At 44.0% G+C, this 21,033-nt stretch overlaps 2 protein-coding genes across 18 annotated transcripts in view; one reads left to right on the forward strand and one right to left on the reverse strand.

The window, feature by feature from the left end:
- Positions 1 to 3,460, forward strand: part of KCNT1 (potassium sodium-activated channel subfamily T member 1) — a 77,461-nt gene extending 74,001 nt beyond the window's left edge. For 13 of the 14 annotated variants that reach the window (XM_032131179.1, XM_032131182.1, XM_032131180.1 and 10 more), the window contains one exon: positions 41 to 3,460. In XM_032131179.1, coding sequence (XP_031987070.1) covers positions 41 to 161 — 121 coding nt within the window. In that variant the 3' untranslated portion in view covers positions 162 to 3,460. The remainder of the gene's footprint in view (positions 1 to 40) is intronic. The other variant, XM_032131191.1, reaches the window with a different exon arrangement.
- A 3,539-nt stretch (positions 3,461 to 6,999) lies between these two features.
- CAMSAP1 (calmodulin regulated spectrin associated protein 1) overlaps positions 7,000 to 21,033 on the reverse strand; it is a 33,777-nt gene continuing 19,743 nt past the window's right edge. For 3 of the 4 annotated variants that reach the window (XM_032131174.1, XM_032131178.1, XM_032131176.1), the window contains exons 6-19: positions 20,862 to 20,894; positions 17,462 to 17,603; positions 16,357 to 16,496; positions 16,160 to 16,256; positions 15,563 to 15,740; positions 14,867 to 14,961; positions 14,423 to 14,507; positions 11,619 to 14,055; positions 10,791 to 10,927; positions 10,493 to 10,701; positions 10,305 to 10,407; positions 9,851 to 9,966; positions 9,473 to 9,591; positions 7,000 to 9,187 (exon numbers count right to left, since the gene is read on the reverse strand). In XM_032131174.1, the coding sequence (XP_031987065.1) occupies positions 8,885 to 9,187; positions 9,473 to 9,591; positions 9,851 to 9,966; positions 10,305 to 10,407; positions 10,493 to 10,701; positions 10,791 to 10,927; positions 11,619 to 14,055; positions 14,423 to 14,507; positions 14,867 to 14,961; positions 15,563 to 15,740; positions 16,160 to 16,256; positions 16,357 to 16,496; positions 17,462 to 17,603; positions 20,862 to 20,894 (4,194 nt within the window). In that variant the 3' untranslated portion in view covers positions 7,000 to 8,884. The remainder of the gene's footprint in view (positions 9,188 to 9,472; positions 9,592 to 9,850; positions 9,967 to 10,304; positions 10,408 to 10,492; positions 10,702 to 10,790; positions 10,928 to 11,618; positions 14,056 to 14,422; positions 14,508 to 14,866; positions 14,962 to 15,562; positions 15,741 to 16,159; positions 16,257 to 16,356; positions 16,497 to 17,461; positions 17,604 to 20,861; positions 20,895 to 21,033) is intronic. The other variant, XM_032131177.1, reaches the window with a different exon arrangement.

Here is a 21,033-nt window from a genome sequence, read left to right on the forward strand (position 1 = left end):
AGGGCGGGTTCCAGCAGTGTGACCAGGCTGTGTCCCGCAGGTACCTGATCCGCTCCGACCCGCTGGCCCACGTGGCCAACGACGGCCACAGCCGCAAGAGCAGCTGCAGCAACAAGCTGGGCTCCGGCAACCCCGAAACGCGCGACGAGACCCAGCTGTGAGCAGCCCCCGTGCCCCGCGTCCCTCCGGGCCGAGGCTCCGGGACAGGCGGGGAAGGAGAGGACGGCCCGGCCGGAGGGGAAGGCGGCTGCTGCCCGCGGTGCCCCGGAGAAAGGCGATGCCCAGCCTGGCTCTGCGCCGCGGGAGGGATGCCCGGAGCCCCGGGAGGGGCGGCACAGCCGGACACACCCGCAGCCGGTGGCCGTGCGCCCCGCGGATTTTAACTTTTTATACCGATACCGCAACTAGTGAGAAAGTCTTCACTGGTGCTGGTGGGACGTGGCGGAGCCCAGACGCCGATGGCCCTGGGGGAGCAGGGCTGTGTTTGATACCGCCCCGGATGGTGCAGGTTGGTTGCATTTATGGGGCTGGTCAAGGCGAGAGTAAAACTGCACCGAAACCCTGCTCCTCTTCCTCCTCCTCCTTCACCAGGTGTCCCCCAGGGTACCCAAACTTCTGCTCTTTCACCCAACTCATGTTCTTCATCCTCTGCTGGGTTCCTGTTCCGGGTGTCCGCACCCGGAGCTGCGCCAGGCACTGGGAAAGGACCCTCAGGTGGCCGTGGGACAGTCGGGGTGGATGGGACACGGTGGTGCAGCCCCCACGGTGCCATGGCAGGGGCTGCTCTGCCCCCAGCGCCTCGTGGCATCTCACAAACCAAAACACGCCAAGCCCAGGGGGCTGAAAGCCCGGCCACCCCTGTGGCAGTGCCTCTGAGCCCCTGGGTTTGTGTCCCCCCTTGCTGCTGCTGGAGCTGAGCTGCCTGGGGGATTCGGGGATCTCAGTCCTGGGGTTGGATGGGCTGGGCTGGCCAGGGCCACACACCCGTGGATGTGGTGGTTTGGTGTCTCCACTCGGCCCTTTCCCCTCCGGCCAGGGGCAGTCTGGGCTCTGTCCTGGCCATGGCCTGCTGTCCTTCCCCTCCCCACGGTCACGGGTCGGTCACACCGTTAAGGCAGCGGGTTCTGCCTGTCCCCCCGTCCACCACGGCCCCCTGGCAGCCCCAGCCAGCCCTGCTGGGCTCTGTCCCCCCTGTCCCCATGGCTTCCCCTGCAGCAGAGGTGCATGAAGGTCCCCCCGGCCCCGCAGGGACCTGGCGCTGCCACAAACACCAGATGTGTTTTCCATCTACTTTTGCACATTCTACAACATCGATGTGGAAAGGATTTATTTGACTGCCAAGTGAATAACTGAGTTGTTAACTTGATATACTCTTGTGTTCATATCTTACAATTCCAATGTGATTTTTTTTTTTAGCAAGGAGCTTGTAAAGCACAACATGGCCATGAAATCCATCAGCTTCCTGCTCTCGCTGCCAGCTGAATGGTTTTATTGCCATTAACATTCACTATTTGCTCCCCATGACACCCCCAATCAATGTTTACGAAGAAAACAAAAAAGAAAACAAGCCAAAACCTGTTTAAAATGAGTTTTAAACAGCTGGGGAGATGCCCCAGCCTATGGGGATGTACTGCCCATCCTGCCCGTGGCCCTGAGGGAGACTTGGAGATGCCCAGGGTATCTATGCCAAGGCTTGAAGGTGTTGAGAGAGCCCTGCTGTGCCTGGATGAGGTTTGGGGTCCATCTTTAAATTTTTTTTATTGTTGTTTTTTCCTGAAGTGCCAGGCAGGAGACCCTGAGTGGTGGCACATCCCAGGCTTGGGGAGGTACCACAGGTGAAAGCAATGAGTGCACTCCTCCCGCCCCACTGAGCTGAGGGCACAAACAGGACTGTCTTTAAAGCTTTTTAGGGTTGTTTTGATGGATTTTTAATGCTTAATTTTGTATCTGTTTGGTTAAGGCAGGCCCATGTTTTATTTATTTCTGTTTGTAGCTTCACACATCAAATCTGTCATTTCAAATGGCAAAAAGAAGTTGGAGGTTAAAAAGTGGGTGTGGTTGAAGTACAAAAGGACGTGGGCTCTGTGTGTCTGCATTTCAGATGGATCATTTTCCAAACCCCACTTTGCTTTCAAGGGAGAGTGGAACAAAGCAGTGGTACAGGTTAACAAAAAAAACCAAACCAGCAAACAAACAAAAGCCCAGACCCCAACTTCAACAAAAGGTGTGATTAGTTGCGTGTATTTACTGAGAACATACAATTTTTATGATTTTTTGTTTGTTTGGCTGTGAGCTGTGTGTACGAGCATAAGGAAGTGAGTGCAGCTCCTCAGCTCAACCTTCCCCTGGCAAGAAAATTAAATTTCTTTTGAAAACCCTTAAATTACTTAAAATTTCACCCCCCAGCCCTGAGCAGCCGGGTCAGCCACGTGGCCAAATCCAGGGTCCATGTTCCAGAGGCTCCACTGGCCGTGGTGTTGGGTCCCTCCTTCCTCGGTGGGCACACACAGTTCCTTCTGCCCCTAATCCAGGGAGAAAATGATCCCAAGAAGAAACCACACGCCAAAAGGACTGAAGCCTCTGTGTGGTTTGTGATCCTATCAAAAAGCCCTCAATCGTCCTGTACTTTGACGATGCTTCTGTTTGTTCAGTGTATAAATCCCTGCATTTGAAGCGGAAGCTCCGTGTACAAACCCTCGGTGTTCCTGCTCTGGTGTAAATTTCCAGCCGTCCTTCCCACGGGATGGGGAAAACCCTGTAAATACTCACCTGTGGGCAATGCAAGTCTGAGACCCAAGGGTTCATTTTTCTAATTCCTTAGCCTCAGTTACAATACTAATGTAAAAACAAAAGCAGTTTATTTTTCTAATGGTCCTGCCAACGTCGATGCAGCGACAAAGAGTTGTTCCTGCCGCTGAAAGGGCCCACGGGGAGAGGGGCACGAGGAGCTTCCATGGCAAGAGGAGAATGGCTGTTGCTCCCAACCATGGAAAAATCCCATTTTCCAGAGGAAATAGTTGTGTTCCAATGCAGAGACCTGGCAGGCCCTGGGGGATGCAGAAACGAGGACAGCTGGGATATTTTGGGGTTTTCCAGCAACGGCTCCGGTGCATGTTCTGTGTCCACTAACAGTTTGATACGCTCAATATGGACCGAATCCATATAGTCTGCATTAAACTCAACTACTCAAACCAATGTTATGAGTATATTTATTTCCTGTTATACCCCTTTTTATTTAATCTCTATAGAACAGGACCTTTTTATTCCAAGCTCAGCTCCTGCATGGATTTTTATCAGCAACAGCACCTCCCGTCTTTCCTCTCGGAGACCCAATTCCGGGAGCTGCTCTGCTGGGATGCAGCCAGCCAAGGGGAGAGGGTTTTGTACAATTCTTGTGAAGATGCTTCACATTTCTGTAAAGATAAATGAAAATAAAAGAGCTGCATGCAGCAACAGGAGACACTGCTGTCTGATTTTTCTTTTTTCCTGGGAGTCTGTTTTAAAGTCCATGGAAAGATGAGGCTTTAGCTGAGGCTCAAGGCAGCTCTTCCCAACTTTATTTTTTAGCTTCAACTTTTCAAACTCTTTGTGCCTGGATGCACAAAGGGCCTGGTGGGGTATGGGAGCTTTTAAAGGTCATTTGATTTATTCATTTAATCCTTCTTTCTATGATTTAATGAATGCATTAAATTTTGTGGGTATTTAAGGGGTTTTTTTTCTTAAACTGATGTTTAGCTAGGATTCAGTACATGTTCTTCATGTCAAAATTTGTCACTGGCTCCAAAGTTTCCAAGATCTTGAGGAAAAATCCCAACATTTCTAGAGCATTGTAGATGTTGTAACTTGGAGATCAAATGCTGGTAAGCAGAGGTTGTTTTTATTAAGCATTTTAAGCAAATACTGTAAAAATCTGTTTATTTAAAATCGTACAGAAGGACACAAAAATATCCCTTAAATAGGGAAGATAACTCTGGGATGAACACACACATGAGGAAACTGGAAGTAAAAGGCCAGCAGGAAGCCAAGTCCCTGCTAAATTACTTTTTAATTATTGGCTTTAAGCCAGACAAATCTGTACATGGAGAACAAAATCCTCTGATTTTCCAGGACATGCAAGTTGCAATGATTACACCCAAAATAAGGTAATTTTATCACCACCACGAGCAGCTCTCACTGTATGAAAACCCTTCCAAGGCTGCAGAACAGGATCTAATGCTCTGTGCAAGTGGATTTCAGCACTTCCCAGCAGTGGATTCTTCACCTTTTCCTCTTGTTCCACCTTCCACAGCAGCAGATGCAGAAAAGAAGAGGAAATAACACTGCAAAATGAACCAAAATTCGTTTAAATCTTTGCCCCAGTTGAGAAAAATCAGCTTCTAACACTGCCAACTCCTTGCAGCAGAGAAAAGATATCCAGAGCACTAAAATATACATGAAAAATAACGGGGTTGGTGTGGCTGGGAAACAAAAAGGAAACCAAATCCGGGAAGGATTTTTTATTTTGCTGTAAATTTATAGTTATCCCCTGGAAGACAGAGTCAAAAGAAAGAGGTTTTCCTTTGCTGGGATTTCCAGGTAATGCCACGGTAATTTGGGGAGGTTTATGGGCTTCCAACCATTCTTCCAAGTGCCTCATTTGAATTTTAACAAATGCTGGATATTGAATATTTCATCATCCCTGCTGCACACATCAGTTTAAGAGGTTATTTTTTCCCCCACTGCAATAAATACATTATTTCTGAACAAGTTCAGAGGGATGGATGAGAAAACTGTGACAGGATTTCAGCACCAAGATAAAAGTGAATTTATATTTAGCACAGACAAGCAAATTCAATCCACCCTGTAATCTTCACAAGAGGAACGTGTCCGTGCTCAGCACTTGGAGGGCCAGGCTGGGGAAGGAAGGGACATAAAATTCCAGTTCTGGAATGGCATTTTCCTTAAAAATTTGGGTTATTTTTCTTCAAAGAAGAGCTGAACTTACCACTTGGAGCAGAAGAGTAAAAATGCACCTTTTCATAGCCCCACTGGAAGCTTGAGATCTTCAAACCCTCTAAGACCAAACCAAGCCTCAACAAACCTGCAACAGAAAGCTCAGGGAAATATTTTGTGTGTAGAATAATAAAATTTTCAAAAAAACCAATTATTTTTTACTTACAAATGGTAAGGGAAGTCCAATGTCTGAGTGGTGACCTGGAATTAATTGTAAAATTTTCAATGCACTGTGGAAAATACACTTCATTTTAGTGGGCCATATGAATATTCCAATTTTGAACTGGCCTGAAGAATTTTTATACGAAGTTTCATTTATGTGAAGCAGCCAGAGAACCCAACCCCCAAAATACTCCCCAGATTTCTTCAGTTCTGCACAGGAGCAGCAGCAAAAATGGTACCAAATCTCCCCAGAATCTTCTTTCTGATGTCCTTGGAGAATCCCAGCACAGCCTCATCCCAAGGATGTTTGGCACGTCCTGACCCCCAAACCCACTGTCAAAATCAGACCCTGCCCTCAACCACCCCCCTCAGGCACCTGCCTCTCCTTCATCTGCTGAAAAGTAATTACATTTAACCCCTTAATTAACTGCAAGCCACTTAATTGGATAAGCAGAGCACGGATAACAGCTTAGCACACATCCATAGGGACAGCTCCATTCCAGGGGTGGGAGCAGCAGGGACCAAATTCCCAGGACAGTCAGCTCAGAGTGAGCAGGAGACACCTCATTCGTTGTTATATTTAATTAATAAATTAAATAAAACATAAAGTGGGGGGGTTTGGGGTGCTCTGACACTGCTCCAGTCGCCTGTTCTGGGGATTTATGGGGGGAAAAGCAAAAGAAATGGAAAATTCAAGTCCTGAGAACTCATTCCTGTCACTTTTAGTTTAAAGTACAGCTCCAAACCCCTGGGAAGAGAAATTCCAGAGATTTCTACACTCAACTCCCCAGTGCAGTGGGGACAAAAATCAGCTTCATTTTCTTTACACTCAGCCCTTCCAGTGTAGGTGAAGGCTTTCAAAGAAAATTCATATTTTCCAAACTCAGACTATTTTTGCTTGAACTCTCCCCACCCTGAGAGCAGGATGAAAATGAGACAAAACCACACCAAGTACAGATGCAAACAGCACATGGAACACAGAGACTGATGGACAGAGCTTGAGAGAAAGAAATTGCACTTAAAATCACTTTAAAGATGCACATTATTGGATTTGTTAGTAAGAAACAGAAAGAGGTCACAGACAGAGCTCCCACTTTCTCCTCCTCCTCCCAGGAAGCACAGCCAGAGCCTCTGGGAGCAGCTGGGAGTGTTTTTACCCAGATCTGCTTGTTTGGACAGAGGGAACAACCCTGGCTCCAACTAATCCTGGAGAAAACCAACCCAAACCAGCAGCTTAAGCTGCAGGTTGCCAAATTGATTCCATTTACCTGCAGGCAGCCCCCAGCCATGGGATCAGAGCCCCTGGGACTGAGGGAACAGCTGATTCCCACACATTTCACTGATTTCAGGTGTCCACACTGTGCTCTGGAAGGACAAATTCCCATTTTCTAAGCAGTGATTTTTAGAGGTGACTCAAAAGGGTCCAGATCACCTTATAAGTGCTACACATCAGGATTTTCAGTCCTTGGGAGTGAAGGGTTAAGCATGAGGTCACTAAAAGCACAGTCAGAAATCCTCTGTATTCAGAATTCCATTAATTTAACCCACACCCCAGTGCTGACTAGAAAATTACCAAAATTCTGTCACTGAGGGACTACACAGATCAAAGGAGCCCCAGCAGACAGATTCAAGAGTCTGATGAAATAAATCCTTAAACTATTTCCCAATTTTCTGAGAGCTTTTTGGTCCCATTCTTGCCCCCTGTAGTCAGGAGAAACAAGCTCTTGTCACAAAGTTATTGCAGCTCCTTGCAGGTGAAGCTTTACTCAAGAGAACAGCACATCTTTAAAGTGTATTAGTTCTTGAAGGGGATGAAGTGTCACACCAACAAAAGTACACATGAAATAAAAAGGAAATCAGTTAATGGTTTTTATTAAATTTCAGTGTTTCATAAAATAAATATGGTTTATAATATCAAACAGTGAGAAATAAAGCACAAGCATGAAAAGCATGGTAACAAAAGTTACACTCATGACGGTGTTTAATACTTAGCACTTTAGAAACCATAAAGCCTTTAATTATGTACAAGCAGCAAACTATCTAACATAATTTACAAAGTTGCAGCAGCCTAGTCAGGGAGTCCTGGGAGAGGAAAAACATGGAGAGACTGCACTGGAAGACCTTCACTTTGCTCTACGTACCCAGTACTTTATCCCATCCCCTAATTCCCCCTATGTACAAGAACTCTCTGTACCTTCCATCATCTCCAAGGGCAATAATTACACTGGAGTTCAGAGCTCAGTTCCTCTCGAGGATGGGGCAGGGCCTTCTGCACTCGAGAGACACAAATTCAAGTAACACTTCAAAGAAAAGTAAACATGTGCAAACCCAAGTCAGAACCTACAGGAGCTGCAGGTATTAAGTGTCAAACCCAGGGAGCAGGAGCTCGTTAGCAGATTAAATTAGAAAATAGCTACAGAAACCTACTCAGGAACCAGCTGGGGCCAAGAAGGAGACATGGGAGTGGTTAAAAATAAAATTTAAAAAAAAAAAAAAAGGAACTGCAAATATACCCTGTTACCACAGACAAAATTTAATCTGCTGAAACACAAAGACTTTTAAGGTCATAACTCAAGATTTAATATTTCAACATGAAAAGAAATCCAAGCCATTCGACTTATTTGGGCTTTTGAAACAAATGCAAATGTCTCTGTTTAAAAATTGCTTTCAAATGAGAAAAACAAATCAATATATATTAATATATCACCCAAAATAAAAAACATAACACACTCTTCATTGTAGAGCATGCTGCTCATTCAGAATAAAGACAGGACAAAGAAAGTAGAATTACATTTCATGATGTAATAAAAACATTAAAATCTGTGATCATTAAGTGCACCATCATACAGGAGTAGCGTGCTCAGAGTGGAAATGTTCTATACCTACCAGCATCCACCTTTATTAAAGCAAACAAATCTTTAGGACACGACCTGAAACTGAAATCAGTAATCACTGGGCTCCATTCAGCTTGCCTTAAGTTTCAGTCAGGCACATTCCAGCTAGTAGCACCTGTTATGCCTCTTCATGATTGTATTCCAGAGATCTTTACGTTTGTGAACAACTTTTTTTTTTTTTTAGAAAAAGACTGGCTTTTGCAATCCTTGCAATGTTTATCCTACACAGATCCTGCAAGTAAACTCTGTTCTGAGCAGCACAAGTTGGGGCTTTTTTCAGAAATCTGAGAGCTGGACTTATGTTGGCAGTAGATACAGTACAACAACTGGATGTATTCAACAGTTCCTCAAAAAGGTCTGAAAGGAAGATTTCCCTAAAGACTGTTTAAAAAAACCAAACCAAACCCAAAGCACTTCACCCCAGATCTGTTCAATCCTTCTACCCAAGTTCGGAGCTTGCCAACTTTTAAGAATGCCAGGAAAAAGGAGGGAATAAGGTGGAGAGGAAAGAGAATTAAATTATTCCCAATTTGTACTGATGAAAAGCTTCAAGTAAAAGGAAATCCACTTGTTCAAGATCTTGCTACATGCACAGTCCCTCGTCAGCTGAAAGCCACAGTAGTTAGCATTGGGTGTAACAGCAGATTGATCATTCATAAAAAACACTGGCAATGTTCCTTCATCCTCCAGAACTTGCATCCACGGTTCTCTGTTCCAAAGCTTCTTAAAAAACGTCTATGGTTCTGCACATTTCATACTAAACTGGAGGAAAATGGTAAACATGTCTTCTTTCAATGCAATCCCAGTGAGCCAACCTTCTCCCCAGGAGCTGGGTGTCATTTCCGAGTCTGGCTCTTCTTTGGCACCGCGGGTCGCTTGGCTTGCCACAAGTGGTTATGGATGGTGAGGGCATCCACGCTCACGGACATGGTTTTGGCCGGGATCACGTTAAACTGTTTTCTGTCCGAGCTGTACTTATAGAGTTTATCAATCATTTTCTTGGTGATGCTCTTTGGCCCTGTTCCAGTCAGCTTGTAGATCTCCTCCGTGTCGGGGTAGTAGCAGTAAAGTGCTCGGAACTGGCAGCCGGCGTCGCGGAACAAGATGATGTAGTGGTTGGCATCACATTTCTCCAGTTCCTGCAGCAAAAACAAACAGGTCCAGGGGTGGTTCACAGGGAGAATTGTGCCAAGCTTTAAGCTGAATAATTGGTTTTTTAACACTAGGTCAGTAATTACGATTCTCAGTCCTTTCATAAACCTCCAAGCAGAACTCTAAATACAGGATCGTGTTTTCCACGCGGGAAGCAAAAAATCCTCAGTACAGCCACATTTTAGGAAATGGAATTCACACATCAGTGAGATTATGAAATCAGCATTACAGAGCCATCTGATTGAGAGTGCATTAATGATTTTAATGTTTACCTCTAATATTGAATTCTTATGTGGTTCATTCACTTTTCCAGCAAGACAGCAGTGAGATATAGCATTGTGAATAATAGGCTTGTTGGATTTGCTGCTGGGTTCCTTAAATAATTTTGGACCTAAGGAAGATAAGTAAGTCACAATTATCTGCCTTACATTTATGAACATAAAGATTTTCATTCAAAGTGAAAAAAATAAAAAAACCCCATTATTTTTCTAGAATGACTTACTTTTAGAGGTATTAAACAGAACAAAATACACCTGACAGCTTCTCAAAAATAACATCAAACACACCACAGGTTTTCCTGACCTGGTATTCATAATAAATGAATAAAACAAACGAAACAAAACCAAGCTAAACTAAAACAAAGCAGGCACCTGTGTATTCTGCCACTGAAGCAATAGAAGATGCTGTGGAAGCGTTCTCCCAGTCTCTCTCTGTGTTTCTGCTGGGATTTCTGCTCAGAATGGGCAAGGACTCCATTGATTCAACTCTGGGAGGGAAATAAATAAAAAATTATATGCCAAGATTTTGGGGTTTGGCCCTGTAATCTCACAGAAATGCTGCTGTCCCTGAATGGAACAGACTATTCTCCCTTATCCTCCCCAGAACAGTCAGATTCTCCTTGCTAGAAATTAAAGCAAAACTCTGACTCCTCTGGGAGAAAACAAAACAAAATCACATGTTTGTACAGAACACTGCAGTTGGCAGCCACGTAGACCAGATGAATTCAGCAATTCTCATTGTGCCAGTGAGGTGAAGCAAACAGCACTGGAGCCCAACGCTATTTCATCCCCCAGCACAGAGAAACCCAAGGGAAGCTGGCTGTACCTCTGCGAGGGAGTGCCACCAGAGTGAACACTTTCAGGCTCAGTTGTTGCAGCTGAGGCCAAAGACAGACTGGAACCAGACTGAGCACTGCTCAAATTATCAGCTACAAAACAGGAGAGAAAATGTCAAGCACATTTGGTTACAGCAGATTGGCAGAGCAGTGAGAGCAAACAAATCCAGATTCTTACGTGTGGAAGAACACTTCGTCCCCGAATCACTGTAAGATTCCTCACGATGGACCGACTTTGGCCTGGGTTTTTTGGGCTTGGATTTGGGCTTCCCAAGCCCTTGCTCCTCCAAAATTTGCTGCTGTTTTTTCCTTAGATATTCCTGCTTGATGAGTTCTCGCCGAGCCTTCTCCTCTTCTTTCCGTATCCGGTCCTCCTCAGCTTTGCGGCTGACAAGCGAACACAAGAACAGTGCATTCAGCACGGAACAACTTCCTCACCTTAAAATAAAGAGAAATTCTTTTCTGGGCATCATTACCGAGCTTCATCCCTTTTTTGTTCCACCTCAGCCTCCAGCTGCTGCTTCCGCAGCCGAGCCTCCTCAGCCTTGCGCTGCTGTTTCAGAAGGAACGCCGCGCGTTTTTTGGCCAGCTCATCTTCTGCCTTCTGTTCATCCTGCAACACCAAACGGATGGAGAGTGTTAAAGAATAGAGGATAATATATTCAGCTGGACATCACAACACTGAAGAGGATTCCAGGAAAATTTGAAGAAAAATGATTACTTTTGGAAATCTTTACATTGGAGTGTAAATCAAAACTTCTTGTTGATCAAGAAAAAATTGTAACATAGTTTTTAGTGTTCTCTTAGGTCTGTGAGGAGAAAAAAAGGGGTTCATCTTACTCTGACTTGTTTTTAGGTATCTTTAATCATCACAAAACCTTCTAGACCTGCCAAGTACAATGCAACTATGATGTGGGCCAGGATGGACACCACAAATAATCCCAGTGCAATGACAATCAGTCAAAATTAATCACACTACAAAAAAACCCCAAAATTAAATTCACCGAGATTGAGACAGCCTGGTTTGACCTTCTTGAAAGAGAAACGAAAAGAGAAAGTATCATCATGTCAGCACATTTGAGGTATTGACAAAAATCATTGCTAAGCACGAATTAAAGATACTAAATGTTCTGAGAGCAGTTCTCTCCCTTTTTTCCAAAAGCAATTGTTTTCCAATGCAGCTTTTTCATATCCAAATATTACAACCAATGAGTGCTGTGCTCCATCAGGAGACTGGGCAACACCAGGTCTAATGCTGGGTGAGTGTGTAACAGGAACCAAAGAGAGAAAGGTAACACATTTACCTTGAAGAAAAAACCCACACCAGACTTCTGATCACCTTCACTAATCATATCCGTGGAGCTATCCTGGTTTTCAAGCTCTCCCTCATCTGGAGCTTTTAAGTCAGACAAATCTACTTCAATGAGATTAGCCTTGCTTCTCAGGGGCTCATCCACTGGGACATTTTCTTTTCCTGAGCCATCGGAAGAATTCAACCCTACTTCCTTGAAGCTGTTATTCACCTCTTTGCTCATTTCAGACAGAATATTTGCATCTTTGGAGGTGGAGAGAACGAGTGCCCTTTGATTGCTCTCATCATGAAGTCTATAGGTATCAAAGAAACACTTCTCTTGGGAACCACTTCCATGATCAGGGCTGCTTTCCAGTCCCATTTCTGTGGGTGTCTTTGCCAAGCTATTGGGTGGGAAAGGTCTTAAGTGTGGTAGGTTTTCTAGGCTGGGTGTTGGGGTTTTAACACGTGCTGAATTCTGCTGTCTGTCCTTAGGGACTTTCAGCTCCGACGGCCTTCCCGGTCGGGGAGTCCTTCCTTGGCCAAACCGCGGCGGTTTCCGCAGGCTGTTCATTCCAGTTGGAGACAGGGGCTCGACAAAATGAATCGAAGGTTTCACCTTTTGGTCCTGAGAGTTACTTCTGGTTCCTGGGGATGGCACTGTTGGAGATTTCATGAGCAGCTCCTGCTGCTGGGAAATCTTTAAGATGGCCTGCTGAAGGGTGCTGATTGTTTCATTCAGCTTTTCGATAGAAAGATCACATTCATTTATATCCGCTTCAGTCACGTTGTCTTCTAGGAGGGCAACAGAAATAATTTTACTTTTTTCCAAATCATGTATAGCAGCAGGGTCTTTTGGTTTGTGTTGCTCAGCAAAAGCAAGGCTTTCCTGCATTTTTACTTTTGCTACTTCTTGAGAATCATTCAGCATTTCTTCTCTCTCCTCCTCTTTCACAAGAAACTCCTCAGATTTGGAACCCAAAGAAACTTCATCTAAGTCTTCCCCATTGTGCCGAGAATATTCTTTTGCAAAATGTTCTGGTTTGATAGGTTGTGGACCATCAGGAGATTTCCCTTTTTTAACAACATGCAGGAAAGCTGCCTTGCCCAATTTTAGTCTCTGCCTCGCTGATAGGGCTTCCATCTTCTTCTTCTGAGCCTCTATCGCCCTGCGTTTCTCTTCCAGCTGCATATGGAGCTGCACCAGCTCAGAAGCTAAAAGATTAACATTGTCTTTGTTCTGCCTGCTGGGGCTCTGCTCTCGCTTTTGTTTCCACGTGGTCAGCGGTGCTGGGCAGCTTTCTGACCCGTCTGGGGTGGTTTTTTGGGAACTGCTCGTGCTGGACTTGGTCTCGTAGCTGTTGAGCCTCTGCAGCTTCCTCTCTGCAAAGCTGGTCATGCGAACGCTGCCGCTGGCCATGGACACGCTGCTCACCTGGGAAATGGTGCTCAGGCAGGGGCTGGAGCGGCCGCTGGCATCGTCCTTGTCCTCGTGTTCTTTCACCTTCATATCCTCCTGCAGCTTGGCAGATTCTTCCTCACCAATGTACTTCGTGACTATAGGATGGTCGTCTATGACTACCAAGTCCTGGTCAGCATCTTCCATGTCCAAGAGATCCGACTCCGAGTCCTGTCTCACCATAGCCCAGGTTGTATCCTGAACATGCAAGCTGAGACCTTTCCCATAACTCACATTGACTTTACTCGTTACCTCATCATCAGGTTTAGCAGCATGAAGAAAGAATCCTCCAGTGGATAGCTCCTGAGAGGAAGGATCTAAACTGCTACTAGCCAAAGGTCTGGAAGCTTCTAAACCTGCTTCCCCCAGGGCCACTGGATCTGCAGTACTGGGATCTGCAACTGGAGTGAAATCAGAGCTAGAAATGGGAGTGAAAGTCCTATTGAGGTCATGCTCACCATGACTGCTCGTTGCTTTCTTGCGGATCAAAGACAAGTGTCCTTCATTTAACCTCTTTGTTACAAAACTCCTCTGTTTCCCCTCCCCACACTCATCCTCTTTATTGATGACCTGCTTTTCCTTGGCTGGTTTCAGGACTGCAGGCATTAAAGGCTCCAGGTAAAAACTCTCGGGTTTGCTGTCCGAAGGGTCGCTGTTTGTTTTTGGAGACCATGCTGTGGCCGCTATGCTGGGCACCCTGGCTGCTGCATTCTGCACCTCAGGGTCACCACGGTTTGGCCTTTCTTCAGATCTGATGATTGCAATAAGCTCTTCATCTTCATCCTCCATTTCTACATTGTTCAGCAAGCTCTTCCCATTAGCTTTCACTGATGGAGGGTGGGGCTGATTTTTGGGGGTTACATTGACAACGTTGGAAGCAAGACTGTCCTTGCTGATGGATCTGGCCAGGCTAATGCTGTCACCAGAGCCAGGGTCCACATCAGTACTGGCAGAATGATGAAGAGCAAACGGTGTTGGCTGAGACAGAGGCCTAGAAGAGATAAGAAGAGTCTACTGACACTCAAATACAACAAGGTGCAATTTGTTGAAATAAAGACCACGATACAGAAAGCTAAAATTGTTGTTTTATTTTAAAAATGCATCCTGTATCATAAGTGACCAGCAATACCAAGCAGCAACTTCTGACACTTCCATTTTCAACAGCACTTCCTGAAAATCTGACGCATTTTCAATTGCAAATCTAAAATCAGTCAGCTCTGAAAGTGCACATTAAGAGGAAACAAAATTAAGCGACTGTCAGTGCAGTTCTAGGGCAGTGATACCACATTACCACAATCAAATTTGTCACAGTATCATTTCCTCAAGCAATGCTGTAAAAAAATAAATGTCTCCCTTACCTGGGTTTCCTCTCTGGCCACGCCAGAACTGCCCCTCGTGGCTGCCCATCAACGCGGGTCAGAGAATTTGAACGGTGCCGATGGCCTGAAACGGTTTTCAAATTGGTAACAGTTTAGAAATGGTCTTTAAACCAGCACTTTTACCTCATTTAATAGCAAATCTAGAAACAGAACCAACTCCTTCCCCAACAGATGGCAGCAGAAAACAGATTTGCTGCAGCTGCCACTGGAGAGACACAGTCAAAGCTTGAAAAAAATTAAAATCCACTAAGTTTCTTAAAAGATCTTTAAGATTTTTTCGAACTCAACATGCTCACCCACTTGTGTTACTGCAGTTTAATACAATTTTAAATTATTTCTAGAAATGAACTTATATTTCAATTCTTTATTCTGTTAACATTGACAGTCATTGCCTGCTGGAAGGCAAATTCAAGGCAAACTCACCAGGGCTGTCTTCTCCCTGTAAAGATTTTTGTTGCTTTTGCCTCAAAGGGAGCAGTGGATGGGAAGGGCTGAAGGCAGGGCTTCCTCCTTTGCCACTAATTCAGAAAAGCAAAAAATCATTACTACAAAGAATTTTTTTCTATAATCAGAAAAAACATCGAATTGTGAAGTTACACTGGTGAGTCACCCTCATCTTCTTTCAAACATAATATCATTAATTTTTAAGAAGATCCTTAAAGAAAAGTTTTTCACATGTAACAATACAAAAGTAAACCTGTTACCTGGAATTCAACTAATTTTCGAAACACAGCAGATCTAAGATGTTGCTTATGTAAATAGTAAATTCAAAGGCTGAAATAACTTATTTCACCATGAAATTTATGTCAGCTGAAAACCCTTGTCATTAACCTTCCTGCACATCAGATCACTTTTAAGTTTGTTTTCACAGAATCCCAGAATGGTTTGGGTTGGAAGGGATCTTAAAGACCATCCAGTTCCAGTCCCTGCCATGGACAGGGACACCTTCCACAAGACCAGGCTGCTCCAAGCAAGTCCCTGTCCAGCTCTCTTGAAGCCCCTTTAGGTACTCTAAGGTCTTGCAGTTGCAGCAAAATGACAACATCTAGCAGCACAAATTCCCAGGTTATCCAAACAGAGGCATAAACTGAAGGAGGAACAATATGAAGACTGACTTACAGGTAGTCAGGCTCCTCAGGGTGCAGGTAGTACCTACTGCAGGCTTCAGGGGCTGGCTGGGCTGGGGGCTGCAGCTCTGCTGGGCTGGGGCTGGCAGGAGTGGCCAGGAAACTGCGCTTGGTGGCGTTGGAAATGGGGACAGGGGGCCGGCTGCTCTTCTGCTGCATCACTGCCTTGACTGGGCACAAAGGGACAGCATTAACACAACTCACACTGGCCAGGGAAAGGGCAGAACAGAGCAGGAAGCTGTCAGATTGCAGAGGAAACTGTGACACGACACTGCAGTGAAACCTGAAGTACTGGTCTTAATTTAAAATATGTATCTTCTGGTGAGCTTAATGAAAGTTATAAATTAATGATTAATTAGTGGGTTTAGGAGGAAATTACCTGTTCAAAAATTACCCATTCAAATAATTAGAATTCAAGTGGATCTAGGACTAATTTTCCTTCTACTTTACTGCTTCCAAAGATCCCCAGCAAGAATAAACTTCGGGTAGAAACAAAGCTTCCAAGGAAACACCACTGGGCAATAGTTTCACTGCAATGTAAGCATTTTTTAAAACACATGCTGTCAGCTATCCATGGTTACAAACTTACCATCCTTTATTTCCTGGATATCTCTTGGTTGTACGAAGTCTGGTTTGACATTCTCAAACCACCAGAAGAGTTCTGCAATGAACACCATGACATTAGGCTGAAACAGAAAGAAAAGGAAAATTACACCTCACACTAACAAAACACTCGTGATTCACCCACTTTTTACTGAAAAATACATCCTCTGTTATGTTTCTTACCTTTAAAACCAAAGGAGCATACAGCATGTCCTCCAAGGTGAGGTAAAAGCATTTGTTTAGGTACTCATTTGAGAATTCTCTCAAAAGCTGAATGTTATAGAGGCTGTCTGCAATTGATGTCACTTCCTTCAAACAGATATCTGGGGAGGGGAGAGGGATGAGTAAGTTATGGCACTGTCCCAAGGGATCACCCTTCCACCCCCACCTCACAGAAACACTGAGTACAGGAACTCCACAGACTCTACACCAGCACTGGATATTTACTGGCTACCAGTGACATTTCTCTACCTGCTCAATACCAGAGGGGACAGGAAAAGCAGGAAGGAAACCACAGAGAACAGTATCAATTCTGCATTCGTTTTCTGAATCCACAGGGGATTCTGTCTATCACAGCCACAGAAAAGGTAAACAGGCTACAGAGAACACACACAATGACAAAATACAAAAGCAATTAAAACCAGACATCTTGATTTGCATATAATAAAGGGTTACTCCTAGGATTCACAGTGCTGGTTCCTTCTGAAAACACTGAGGAGCTCTGCAAGGTACAACATATCTGAGAATTTAAAAACCAATACAAAAAGCTGATTTGCAGAAATTAATGCAACAAGGACATTGATTTATTAAGAAAAACATTTTCTGGGAAAGAGAACTCATGTTTTGCAATGCTCAAGAGTGACAGTTTCTGCAGATTAAGAGAAACTATTTTCAACTCTAGATTTTAAAATGCCAAGTTATGTACTCCTAAAGAAAAACATGAGAATTATCAGCTAACAGTGGTGGACATGTACTCCTCTTTTATGGTATTGAAACCAAGCTCAGTTACTTCAGCAAAGAAAGCCACATAGCTAAAGCTGGAAAAGAAAGGATTCTTTTGTAGCTCATAATACACAGAGCACAGTCATCTAAATACAGTAAGTAAAAAAAAAGATGGAAGAGAGATTATTTTTTAAATGCAGATTCCATAGGTGACCTGCCTCCAACTTGCCATAGTCCACCACCTATTAGATGTGCTGCATTTTTAATTTTTAATGTATTTCTAGTTCAGCTTTCAAAGCCTGAAGCCTTTAATTCCTTTTTTCCCCTCAAAACCTTTATTACATACCATCCAGTTTCATTTGCTCTGGACAATAATAGTGAATCACAGCTAGAAGAGCAGCACCATCGCTACCATCCTTCATCAGATCTTCCAGCACAGGGAAGTAGGGTAACTGCCTGCTGGAGAGGTGGTCTCTTCTGTAACGCACCTACCGAGAGAAAACAAGGGTTCACACGATGCTGAAGAGGCAAAAAAGACCCAAAAAAAGGGCAAAGAAAAAGGAATCTGTGTTAAGCATTGAAAACTCTTTTCGGTGGATCCTCTCTGGCATTCTACCCCCAGTCAAAACCAGACAAACTTGTGCTTTTCTCCTTGTAGAAGCCAATTCTGAAGGAAGTGATGTTTCCTGTTTAATCCTAGAATGGTTTGGGTTGGAAGGGACCTTAAAGATCATCTAACCCAACCCCCTGCCATGGCCAGGGAACCTTCCACTAGAGCAGGTTGCTCATCTGCCATTCAGTCTCCTCATGCCCAGGAGCAATCTGTGCTGCTGGATTCCTCACTTTGTTCACACATTTTAACTTATTATAATCAATTTAACTCAAAATCCTTCCAAACAGATGCAGCAATGCAGCAGATCCAAAGAAAGAGACATGGATAACTACATGAAAACATTTAAAGCTTGGGAAAAACAAAACACAGCAAAAATAATTCTGATGAGCTGCTGATCTCTCATACTTTACCCACATCCACGGATTTGCTGTCGTGTCCACAGACAGCAAAGTCCTCTCAGAGAGAACCAGAACATGGCACATCTGGCCAGCCAGTGTGCAATACAAGTATTGTGCAAAAATAAAAAAAACATGGCCTTTTCCATAATAGTCAGAGAGGAGGAGGCCTTGACATCCCCAGCAAAACTCTCCTTGATTTACTACAGATCAAAATCAAACTCTGGTGCAAACCACCCTGCAGCCCTCAGGGAGTTTGGAGCTGCCAAAGCCAGTCAGCTGAAGAACAAATCTTGGCATTGCTACTTGCAAGTTTTGCAAGTTCCAGGGTTGCTGTTTCCTGAGCATCCGCACGCTACTGCACTGGGCGGCCGTGTCTAAACTGAGCAGCAAAGCGGGTGGGAAAGCAAAAGCAAAATGCACTGCAGGGCCTGGCAGAGACACCTGGCAGTGCTGGAAAAACATCCCTTGGACACTTCAGGGCACTGATATCACTGGCATTTAACAGAACCTCTCATCTGCTGTGCAGACACACCAGTCATATATTGAATCATCAGAGGAAAGCTGGGTTTTACCAATGGCATCCTACACTTCCCAAGCCAGCCTGGGAAAGCTCTACACACACACACACACACACACACACACACACTCCTAGGTGTCAATTCAGGATGGCACAGGCTGTGAAAAAATCTGTTCCGAGCAATGAACATCGCTTGGAGCAATGAGAACCAGTTTCTTTTCTTTGTTTTGCACATGTTATGCTAAGTTTCCCAAGGAACTCAAAGCTATCTCTGCATGCTAATGCTATTTTTCCTGTCCTTTTACCAGGTGCAAATTGGGTTTTTCCCCAGCCTGGAGCACTCCACAAAGATGTAATGGAATGGGAATCATACTGTACCACACGAGCATATTCCACTGGTTCCAGCATGCAGTGCGATAGGGCATGCATCAGATCAGGCTTACACAAAAAGAAATAGTGAGATATAGGATGGTGATTATTCAAACAAGAAACAAATCAAAGGCATCAGCAACATCCACTATGCACTGGAAATGTGCTCATTAAGTCTGGTAAGAGAAGTGTGCATAACAAGGTGAACTGGTTAGCTTGAAAGGGTCAGCATTTATCCACTTAAAGTAAGCATATTAAAAAAAAAACCACTTTCTGAAATTCTTTTTAAACTTTTAATTCCTCCTGTAGTTAAAGTAGATACAAATATTTCTTTTCCAATAGGCTTAAACGGAATTTAAACCAACAACAGTCAATATCAAGAACTAAAATGTGTAAAAATTCCTTGTTTCTTCTGGCTTTAGTGAAAAACCCCACAAATTTATCAAAGAGAGGTTTTATGGACTTAATTTAAATCCTTATTTTTCGCTCAAATATTATTCTCTGAACCATTCAGTCTTTTATACTGAAAATTCTGAATTCTTCCTTCTTTTCTAAGCTGAGTGTTGTGGTTTGTAACCCTCCTGCCCATGCATACAATGAACGATATCTGTATGCAATAATTGCAGAAACGGTGCTACTGAAATGGAGATAATTCTGTATTGAAAAAAAAACCCCAACCAACCAAAAATCACAAAATAAAAAAGCACAGAATTGACAGAATCTGACAACAACTTTGGAGACTGCAAAATCTGTCAGTAAGCCACTAAAATCTAGGTGGGCTAGAAGTGAGACAACCTTTGTTTACTACTTCCTTTAATTTCAGATATTTAAAGTTTTTACTGCAGCCTACAGATTTGGTTCAAACAAACAAAGGATTAGGAGGCTGCAGTGGGCCTGAGCTCTCTGTGGGGAGGCAGAGTGATCATGGGGAAACTGCCTGATCACACCTGCCTTTTCCAAGTGCTCTGCCCTTTGGAATTAACAACTGAGACACAGCTCATCTTCCCAGAGAGAAAATGAGTAACACCAGCTCCTGCAAGGGCAGGAGAAAGGGTATCAAAGCTAAGGAACGCAAAGGAACAAAGGAAAGGCTCTGCCAGTTGAAATATACCCAGAAAAGTCAGACAAAAAAAAAAAAGCAGGATTCCGTACTAGAAGCACAATTTTGTTGGATTTTTTAAAATATAGTGGAATTGCTATTCCAATTTCACAGTTCAGCACAAAGCAGAAGCAGCATTTTGTTCCAATGTGTGAACTGTCTTCCCTCCCGCTGCGCCAGCTCAGGCTCCTTAACTGAGCACGCAATCCCAGCAACTGTCCCACCGGATCCAAACCGGCCTGGCAAATCTCCTACCCCATCTCAGTGAACAGCAGTGCTCTGGCTCTGACAGATTTACAAATCTGCACCAGAGCAGGTGCAGGAGCAGTGTAAGAGCATTATTTAAGCACAAACATCTGAGTATCTTAACTATGGATTCCAAGATTAGGCAGCCATTTAAGCCGCCCAGCTTTTCTCTCACCTCAGCGCTGTGATCAGTTCCTACTGACAACAAAACCCAGCAAATGCAACCATTTCAACTGGTAATTTTCTATTTTTTTTTTGCTGCTACTCCACCTCCCTCACTCCTGCAGTGTGGAAGCAATTTTGAGATGCTGCAAAGTGAGTATGCTGTATGCTGTACAGTATGCAAAAAGCGTGTCATGAAAACAAAGCCTGATGACCCAAAAGCTCACACAGGTGTTTTTCAAAGAGCAGCTGAGAAGCACTGGAATGGAAGCAAACACTCTGAGGAAGTTTAAAAAGCCATGATTTTGTGGATGACAACTGGTGTAAAAGTAGTTCACTTACAGGTACTAATTTCCAATACCATTTGGAAGGAGACTGCTCAGGAAGCAAGGAAAGGAACGTAGGAACAGGAAAGGAACATCAGCAATGCAAGTTAAAAAGCAGTAATACTTAAATGCACTTCAGCAATAAACACTTTCATATTTTAGAGGGCTTGTAGCCTAGAAATTTAGAT

The sequence above is a fragment of the Corvus moneduloides genome, chromosome 21 (genome assembly GCF_009650955.1).
Source record: "Corvus moneduloides isolate bCorMon1 chromosome 21, bCorMon1.pri, whole genome shotgun sequence".
Classification (NCBI taxonomy): domain Eukaryota; kingdom Metazoa; phylum Chordata; class Aves; order Passeriformes; family Corvidae; genus Corvus; species Corvus moneduloides.